Source organism: Magnolia sinica, chromosome 2, assembly GCF_029962835.1.
Source record: "Magnolia sinica isolate HGM2019 chromosome 2, MsV1, whole genome shotgun sequence".
Lineage (NCBI taxonomy): Eukaryota > Viridiplantae > Streptophyta > Magnoliopsida > Magnoliales > Magnoliaceae > Magnolia > Magnolia sinica.
The window spans coordinates 27,933,744-27,944,457 of NC_080574.1; the positions used below are offsets into that span (position 1 = coordinate 27,933,744).

General features: G+C 41.2%; 1 protein-coding gene across 1 annotated transcript; it reads left to right on the top strand.

Annotated features, from left to right (window-relative positions):
• The first annotated feature begins 3,558 nt into the window (after window positions 1–3,558).
• LOC131228115 (miraculin-like) lies at window positions 3,559–4,686 on the top strand. Its single transcript, XM_058223950.1, has one exon. It carries the CDS (start codon window positions 3,587–3,589, stop codon window positions 4,301–4,303), a length of 717 nt encoding a protein of 238 aa, XP_058079933.1. The 5' UTR covers window positions 3,559–3,586; the 3' UTR covers window positions 4,304–4,686.
• The last annotated feature ends 6,028 nt before the right edge of the window (window positions 4,687–10,714 follow it).

The following is a 10,714-nucleotide window of genomic DNA, read 5'->3' on the forward strand; positions in this document are numbered from 1 at the left end:
TACACCGCTCGTTGGTGGGCCACTAGTTCCAAACTATAGAATAATGTCCATCTTACTGGGCTTGACGTCCATCGCGAGAATCGGACCTAGGTACAGTCCAGAACCGGTCAACTTGAGCCGAAGGACGAGTGCATGAGAAGTGCAAATACCCTAAAGGAAGGAGTTGGAACTTAAGTGAATTGAGTCGTCCACTCTTATGCAAAGTTGAGGATTTCGGACTGTCGATTTTTACTACCAAACTTTACCCGTGGAGTAAGGATATTTTTCTGCTCATATCCATATAGCCGCGGCCCCGATCGACCATCGGCGACCGTTGAACAAACTTCTCATCATATCTGTCGATCGGCGCATCCAAATGGCGGGCCGATCATATCCATACGTAGATCATCATTAGGGCTAGCTATCCTACGGTGTATATTGACTTGTACACCCCATAGTGGGCCCTAGAGGCTAGAAAGACCCTCTCATAGGTCTAGTATAGTAAAAACCCAACACTTGGGGCCATTGTCACCAAATCTGGCATTATAAAAGGTCTTATTTGGGGCACCCACTCCCTCATACGAATTTACCCTAAGGAACAAAGGGAGAGAGGAGAGAAAAAGGAGAAGGAAGAGAGGAAGAGAGAGTGAAGGTGAGAGTGAAGGTGGACCGTAGGCAAGGTGGGATCTAAGAGAATTCAACTTTGCACCACCCTACCTCTTCTTTAAGGAAGAACCCTCTACCACAACTACACATTCGCTCCGTTGATCATCTAGGTAAAAACCCTCATCCCTTTTCTTGAAAACCTTGAGTTGAGGAAGGATTTGCTTGAAACTCTAACATGCGAATGGTTGCTTTAGGGATTCCGGTCATCCGACCCCAAAAGCCCTCATTCCTAGGTCGTTTTTCAAGCCTCTAACGATCCATAGGTGCGGACTATTATCCTTAGGTGACCTAGCACCAATTTTAATGCGAGATTAAAGATTTTGATTGCTTGGATGTATTTTTTGAAAGCCTAGGAAATCCTAGGAATTGTATGTTGGTTGATATGATATGAATGTATATGTTTTGACTCTCCCTATCATGATGTCGTTTATGTTTCTCACATGATTTGATGTATGGATGATCATATGCTCATGCCGTATTGATTTTTATACGTCGTTGCTTCATATTTTGTATGATTTCATTACTCTTGTGTGTATGATTTCTCAACATGGAGGAAGTGTTAACTTCCTCAATAACCCACACCACACACATACACTTTATTTATAATATTAATGATTTTACTTGTAAGAAAATTTGAATTGTATGTTGAGCAATATGAGATCAAGGTGTTGAATATGTTTGATGTTACATTGATAGTTGGCATGCTATGAGTCACTATTCCTACCCTTGGGTTGGTCAGGAACATGAGGAGAGCGAAGGTGGTTCCGTTGGTAGGACCACCTTGAGGCTAAACCCATGGGTTTGGACGAGTACGTGTGGGCGGCAGTAGTTAGGCTACATGGGTCGCTTGTACCCGATGTCGTTCCGCCACATACTTGCCTGGGCTCGTGCGGTTTAGTCCACTGGCTGACCCACCTAGTTTGTTAACCTTGTTTGCTCACACATGTATGGAAACTGGAACACCCCACCACCGTTGTAGCCCATCGATACCGGATAGAATATTGATCCACAGTCTCGTGAGCCGGGCATGGTGGAATGGGACACTATGTCCGAGCTGTCGGCCTACGCTGGGGTGACGCGCCTCCCCGTAGTGACCGCGAGCGACCCCACATTCAGCACCCCCATGTGCTTGAAGTCGGGGATGGGGGAAACCCGACGGGGTCAAGGATCGCGAGGTCTCGGCCTCACACATTGGGGGTCTTGGCCTCACAACTAGTTCAGGGCATTTGATACATGGGGTGTATCAGATTCCCAGATCTGTTGGATGAATGGACTTAACTAAGAACCCGGTTAACATCATCATTGCATGGCATTAGCTAGGTTGGCGACTCGGCAGTCGAGGTCGCACTGAGGGAGTGTTGGCATTGGCGATCGTTAGATGTTGTCGCACGAGGGAGCGTTGTGGTGAGGGCATACATCATATCATCCTGCATCCATGCACATTAACAAGACTAGATAGATGTATATGATTGATTGCTTTTCATTAAATTCTTATTATAATTGTTGCTTGTTGCGACTTAAGGCTAATAGCACCCACTGAGTTGATCACTCACTCCCACTCTAGGACGGTATTTTAAAACACCAACCAGACTCGTTCATAGATGCAGGTATTACAGATTTCATAGAGCCTGGCGATGCGAACCTCGAGGAGGAGGACGAGTTCCCTTACTTCCAGTTGATGAGCAGGACCCCGTCGGATCAGTAGATGGGTCGTTGGATCGTTGCGCAGAGGGCTCAGCTTTATTCCTTTTGACATATTATTCTTTGTGATTTTGTTGGGTGACACCATGTGTGACCCTTTATATTTTTCTTGGTCATATATATGTGTGTGTATATATATGTATGCTTGTTCTCTTTCATTTCAGTCGGCAGGTGTATATGTGCTTCATGTTCCAGGAACTCCAGGCTACGCATTTAAACATATATTAATCGCATATTAATGAAAACCGATTACAAGTGACCCCGGGAACTCGAGAGTCAAGCGTATGCACGACCCTCGATTTTCAGGGTGTTATAGATGTATCAGAGCAATAGTTTGGAATTTCTTGGGCCATCGGTCATGAACCCAACCGTTCAGTGGTCCAAAAGTTATATCATGGCCCCATTATGCACCATCCATAAAAAATCCCACTTATTAAAATAAAATAAAATAACATAAAAACACCTGGACCTTTTATAGGTGGTCCACATAAAAATGAAGGCAGATCGAAGGCTAAAGTGGAGCACACTACAGGAAGTAATGGGGATTGAACTCCCACCGTTGAAATCTTCCTAGAGCCCACTGTGATGTTTATTTTCCATCCAACCTGTTCATAAGGTCACACAGACCTGTACGAAGGGAAAACATAAATAACAGCTTGATCCAAAACTTCTGTGGCTCACGAGAAGTTTTCAACGGTTGGCTTTCAATACCCACTGCTTCGTGTGGTGTGGTCCAATTGAATCTTCTATCATCCTAATTTTTGGTATCGTGTCCCAAAATGATCAATCAAATTGTAAGGACAGTGTAGATAAAACATATACATCGCGGTGGGCCCCACAGAGCCCCTGACAGGACCGTCCGTCTCTAGCCAGGTCCTGGTGGAGGCAGTATCCAATCCCCACCCTCCACTGCTAGCCAATCAGATCAACGAAAAGAGCCATCAAACCATGGGCCCCACATTTACTTAACCCTGCGTAAAAAAAGTAACAACTAAGGCAGACTTTAGTCAACCAAGTGGTTTTGGATCCTAAAAGAACTGAAGCTTCTGTTACAATCCAAGAAATCTAAGTAGATATGAAGTGACTGCTATTAAGGGTTCTAATTACACCTGTCTAACAAATCTCTCTACTTAAGGAGAATATCAACGGCTGTTAAGAGCCTATAAAAGGAAGTGTCACTCCTCTCCTAGTAAACAACCAAACAAACCCCAATTCTCATTAGAGAGATTCAATCACAGCCATGTTTAGATCATCCCTAGTTCTTGCTTCCTCACTCTTAGCCTTTTTTGTATGGGCCCCACTAACCATTGTGGCCCACAATCCTCCGGTCCTCGACATGCAAGGCAATGATCTCCAATCAGGTATGGACTACCACGTGATGGTAGCCACTTTGGGTTCTGGCGGAGGAGGACTGTCGCTAACCAGCCAGCACAACACGTCCTCTCCCTATGTTATGCAAACTAGGAAAGATTCTGACGGCAAACGGTTGCGATTCAATCCAGCATCATCTAGCATGGATGGGATCATTCGCCAACCTCTACCTCGATCCTGGGCCACAGCAGAAGGAATGATTGGAGAAAACCCATCTGGAAAATCCGTTATTCGAGAGTCGTCCGATCTAAACATTCGATTCTCCAGCATACCATCAGTTTGGAAACTTGGGGAGCCGGACGAATTGGGAATGAGATATGTGATGATTGGTGGGAAGGTAGGGCATCCTGGCCGTTCAACAGTTAACAACTGGTTCAAGATTGAGAAAGTTAGATATGGAAAGCATACTTACAAGATGATGTACTGTCCTAGTGTGTGTGGGTCATGCAAGACTGCATGTGGGGAACTTGGTATTTCATATCAGAATGGGACCAGATATTTGACTCTGTCGTCGAATCATGACCATCCATTGGTGGATAACCACTATCCGTTGGTGGTGATGTTCATGAGGGAGGAGAATCACTAGACCTCGACGGTTGGATTAAGCTGATGACTGCAATCTCTAACATGACATGGGTGTTTAGTGGCTCATTGGTGGGCCCCTGATCGTGAATGAATAACAATAACATGTTTTTAGTTCTAGTATCGATCTGGTCGATGTTGATGTTTTTTTTTTTTTTTTTCCTTTTATGCTGATTTTGTTAATGGATTTTCATGTCTATTTCTAATAAATCCCGTTTCTTTTGTATTTTGAAGATGCATGGTGCAATGACCCATAACAAGTCTCTCTCAATGATCCAAACCGTCCATATGATGGGGCCCACTGTTGATGGGAACCCCAAAATATCTCCCATCTTGGAATATTCTAAATCTTCGATCATTGAACTATTTTCCTTTGAATATGGACCATCTTTTTGAGTATCCCAAATTTGAGTATTTTCGAGGCACTTTCCAGTTTTATTATTTAATTAGATCAACGGTTTGGATCATCGAACCATTTTGCTGATGAGCAGGACCCTGTAAGTCCTCCCATGAGCTGTGGTAAGCCCACACGTATCTCTCTACTCGTGAACACAATGTGCCGACCTACTGCTGTGCAAGAGATACAGTACCGTTGATTGAGTGGGCATCAGTTTGGGATTGACCTGGTCCGAAAATCTGGTCAGTTGAGTCATCAAGTGGCTGAGATGTAAGAATATAGTGGACGGTTTAAAAGAAGTCATAGATGGTCCACATCCAACGTGTTCGTTTGTGCTGACTCATTAGTGAACCGACCTGAATTTTTGGGCCAGGTAATCTATGGGCCCATCTGATGGACAGTGATGTGAGCTTAGTTAAAATCTGTGTTCTATTGCGTGAATGAAAATCGTTTCTATAAAAAGTAAAAATAAATAAATTAAAGAGTACAGACTATGATATATCAAACTAGGGCTGGCAGTGGGGTGGGCCGGCCGGTTTGGGTACAGTCATGAGCTGAAATACTAGTCCTGAGTACGGACTTGGGAGTCCTAGAGGTGTACACGAACCGAGCTAGCTCGACCCGACTCGGTTTGAAGCTGAGTTCGAGTCGAGTCGTGCTGATTTTTTGAACTCAAAAATGAGTTCGAGCCGAGTTCGAGCTGGCCCCAGCTCGACTTCACTTGGATCGAACCCAGCTCGAATCAAACTTGGATCGAACCTGTTCAGTGACTCGGTTACTTTGATATTGATGTTGCTCACCAAGTATTTGATGAAATGACTCAAAGAAGTATGGCCGGTGGCAAGGAAGGTATGTATATGAAACCAACACTCATTTTTTCTTGTTTTTTATGTTGCTTAGAAGGTGTTTGATAAAATACCTATAAAACTATTGGTGCTGTCTCAAATACAGTGAGATTTTGAAGGTGCAGTCAATGTGTTTGTGAAAATGCTGCAATGGCGAACTCGGCTCAAACTGGCCCGAGCTGGCTAGTTAGGCTTGAGGACCAAGCTGAGCCGAGTTTGAGCTGAGGTCAGCTAGTGGCTGAGCCGAGTCGAGCGAGGCCAGCTAGACTCGGTTCAACTCGATGTACAGCCTTACTTGGGACTATACTTTAAGCCTGTATATTAATCAGGTCAGGCTTAGACTGCATCTTACAAATTAACATCAATGTAGGTAATCTCTAACAAAGGCATTTTAGATCAACGAGCAATCAAAAGTGACGCCTACATAATGAATGTCTAGATTAATAAATAAATAATTTTTAGTACAGTCCATATAGACCATTTACTTTCCTAGGCACTGATTGGAGGTTAGGATCATCCAACTCAAGTGATGTGTTGAGAGATGGCAATCTAGGGTAGTACCCATGTGATGGATCTCATAGAGTGAGGATCGGAACCTTTGTAGCATGTTTAATATAGAGTGTCAATTTCTAAGTGAATCTTTTAAAGGTACGGACAGTCAAGGGTGAGACCTACATGAAGGATGGTCAATGATTGGACCATTTGTAGTATGGTCAATATAGCCCATTTACTTTCCCAGGCATTGGATGGCAATGGAAGTGATTTTTTGAGAGGCTTGGGCAACCATGGTGAGACTCACATGATGGATAGTCTCTTGTACTCTATTTTGGGGCATTTTAGGAAAAGCTAATAGGAGAGATACATGTGGTATTGTATGAGAAATGGGAGATGAATGAAAAGATCTTCAAGATATTTGGAGCATTTTTTCGGAATCATAGCTGGTGGAAGTTCAATTTTATACATCAGTGGATGGTCGACAGAGTGATGTTATCAACTTACTTAAAAGTTTAACGAGTGAAGAAAGAAATGCGGTTGAGCAATCTGAGGTACAAAAGGCGACTGAGAGGAGAAAAGCTTGCCCGACAAAAGATAAATAATCATAAAAAGGAAACATAACAAAAAAAAATGATATAGAAAAAAGCTTGAGCGACAAAAGAGGAACAATCGTAAAAGAGAAACATAACAAAAGAATGATCTAGATAAAGGCTTGGGCGACAAAAGAAGAACGATCATAAAAGAGAAATATAACAAAAAGAATGATCTAGAGAAAGACTTTTTTACTGTTATAATAATAGAACAAGGAGATGGAAAAACAAGCTACAACAAAACTCTGTAAATAGTAGACGGATATCTCAAATTAACAATAAAATCCCAACAATTAAAAAAACAACCAATCAAGTCTATCAATTTACTTTATTATCCTTAAAGTAGCGATAAATCTTACTTATATAATCTTTAGTTATAATCCAAATCTACACTCATATGTTGGATTTATTCTCCATCAAATATCATGCAATTTTTCCAAGAGATGCATTTATCTAATTGCTCATAATGACTGATTATGAGTTTTTCCTTTTGTTTGATTGCATTAGTATTCTGAAAGTCATTTTTTGTCGAAGGCATAAAGCAACCCATCTTTGGAGGAAGAACCCCACCCTTCGATTGACGCCTGATCATTATAAAATTATACAAGTGGCTGAGTAAGCGATCAATCTTCTTATAATATAATCATATACATTTATATTAGATATATCTACTTATTTCGACGCTTGGGGTCAAAGTCGATCAATTTGGATTGAGTTGCTTTATTCATTATAGCACGCCCGCGTAAATTACACGTGACAGAAAACAAACCAAAGTACTAACATTTTTGGCACGCCCAGTGGGACTACAAAGTACTAGGCTGCCATACATTTTTATTGTGCGCTGGCCATGTGACCAACATTTTTGGCATGCCCGGTGGGACTCGAAAAACTACTTGGTTGTCATCAATTTTTATTTTGCATTGACTATGCAACAAAAATAATTTTGGCACACAAGTATACATATTGGTATAATAATATCTCAGAATCATGAGTTGAATATGGGTGGTCATAATGCTTCAACATCCACTACTAATATTATTACAGCAAGCAAGCCTCCTACTCAAGACGAGAAGTTACAAATTCAACAGGTGCTTGAGCAAGGAAATCCACCACCTAGTCTAATGCCTGTTCCACTAAATGCAGATAGACCATCGACATCCTGAGTTGAACCGCTTAGGATTATGTCAGCCAAGATGATTGATATGCAATAAGAGATTCAATACATCATAGAATTGTCACGAGTTCAGGCTGAACACTCAAGAACTCATATGAAGCCTTTAATAGGTGGATGGTTGCCAAACTGAGAGCATGAATCGATTAACGACTTTATTTGCTGAAAGAGTACCTGTTGCAGCTCAGCAACAAGTCAATATTAGTTTTGTTGGGAATCTGGAATCTATACCACTAGTTCAGCCAGTGCCACAAATACTTTCATTATAGTAAAATACACCACCTATTCATATCCCTAGTCTAGTCTAGGACATGCGTAATTCACAAATATTGGTGGATTTTAAACGTCCTAAATGTATTCCTGTATAGGATGTATGAAATTCACCGCCACCAATAGATTTCAGGCATTCTAAACGTGAGAATATGAAATTAATCTCAGAAGCCAGGAATTAAGGGATACCTGGGGGCAACCTTTGACTAAAAACCAACCTTTTAATAAAGAACAATATTAAGCTAGTCTGAAAGTACTGATAGTTGCTATGCAAAAACACCGGGAATGTAACCAAATTATTTAACTAGTTTAGGATGTAGTAGACCAAGTTCTCGGTTGAACTACTACAGTTTATCATAAGCCATATCCTAACTAGATCGACCAGCAATATCCATTACCAATGAATTATCGGCCTGACTTTACACTGTTTACAGATGATACATGTACCATAAAACACATAGGTTGATTTACCATACAATGTAGAGAGTTAGCCAATAATGAGTATTATAAATAGAGCCGGCAAAACAAATTCGATCCGGTGGATCAAACTCGATCCGACCCGATCTTAACCGAACCGACAGTCTGGATCGGTGCGGATCGAGTTATGTATTTCAGATTCGAATGATTTTTCGATCAAGATCGGGTCATCGTCAATCCGGACCGATTCGGTCCGAAACCCGATCCGAATGGATTCGATCCAATCAGATCTGACCCGATCTGGAGCCTAGGAGGATTTTAATGGAGGATATCCAATCATTATTGTTTTCCTGTGGTGTGGTCCACCTGAGATTCTTATCCCTCTAATATTTTTCATCAAGCTTAAAATGATCTGTAAAAATAGATGAACGACATTGATGAAATACATACATCATGGTGGGGCCCATAGATCATCGAACACAGGGCCCGCAGATCACCGAACACCAACTACTGCTATAGCCTAGGCTAGCTGTAGCTGGCTAGGTACGTGGCGTGCAAAGAAGGAAGCGGATTGTGTACTGAGTAACTCAGTAGGCTTAACGTACTGAGTAAACTCTTCAAGGTTCACCATGATTTATATATTTAATCCACTCCGTCCATCCATTTTACTTAATAATTTTAGTGCTTGAGAAAAAATATGAATTATATCTAAAGCTTGAATTGAGCGTCCAGCATTGAAAAAATTCTTGTGGGCCACAAGTTTTTTATCAAGCTTATATTTGTGTTTTCTTATCATCCATGTTTGTAAGATCTTATGAACAAGTTAGATGGCAAGTAAACATCACTGTGGGCCCAGAAAGGTTTCAGCGGTGAAAAATCATTACTACCACTGTTTCCTGTGGTATGATACACTTGAGGTTTTGGATATTCTTAAATTTTGGGTTCATCCCCATAAATGAGTTGAAAAATCGTATGGATGACATGGATTAAACACATACATTCACGGTGGGCCCAACTACGTTTACTCAGTACAATAAGAGCGTACTGAGTAACTCAATACGCAATCTGGTTTCTGCAAAGATGAGACTGACGTTCCTCGAGCTCCGAGTTGTACGAACAGTTCAAAGGAGATCAAAGTTATATGGGCTCCACAGTGATGTATTTATTATATCCGTTCATATATTTTTAGAGATAATTGGAGAGCATTACCCAAAAAATGAATAATATTCAAAGATCATCTAGACCACACCACAAATAGCAGCAGAGAATCATTTTCACCGTTAAACACTTCTTGTGGTCCACTTGATAGTTAGATCTGTCTTATTTTTCGTCTCAAGCCTTATGACGAGCTCGCCAAAAGGATGGACGGTTTGGATATAACACATACCCCATGATCAGACCCACAGAACTTGCTAACGTTGTTACAAGCTTATAGTAGGTAACTTGCGTGAAAAGTATTCACCAGACTTTCATGTAGTGCACGTAACACATGTCCGGTAAAAATATATATGGTGATGAAGAGTTCTTTCAGAGCCATGTTGGGCCACTTTGATGTAAATGTTTTATCCAAGCCATTCATTCATTTTGACATATCACTTCAGGTGTTGAGCACAAAAGGTCGATATATTAAAGGTTGAAGTAGACCACACCACATGAAATAATTAGATTAAATTTATACGATCCAAATCCTACCGAACCCGATTCGACTCGGTTTCACTGACCAAGTCGGACTTGGTTCGGGTCAGGTCAACCATGCATCGGATCGGTCTGAGTCAGGTGACCCAGATTCTGTCCCGGATCGGATCGAGTTCGGGTAAGGCTAGTGAGACTTCGGATTAGGTCGAGTTAGACCCAATCTGATCCAATCCGGACCAATGCCCAGCTCTAATTATAAATTACAACCATTTGTTCATTCACTCAATGGAGTAGCTTTCACCTGGTATTCCGATCTACTACTAAATTCTATACATAATTGGTAAGAGAGAAAAAAAAAACTTCATGCTTAGTTCTTTTATAAGAACAAAGAAATTTCTATGACCAATCTTTCTCATTTTTGACAATTGGAAGGAGAATCCGTTGAAAATTATATTACTCGGTTTAAGAGACTAAAAATCCAATACATTGTAGTTATGACCAAAGCAGAATTTGTCCAGTTAGCTTGAAATGGACTTGAATTCAAGATTCAAAAGAAATTTATCAAAACAGAATTCGTAGATCTTTATCATTTGAC

Excerpts from the sequence above, each read along its gene's own strand:
- LOC131228115 (XM_058223950.1), top strand. The coding sequence starts at position 3,587 with ATGTTTAGATCATCCCTAGTTCTTGCTTCCTCACTCTTAGCCTTTTTT.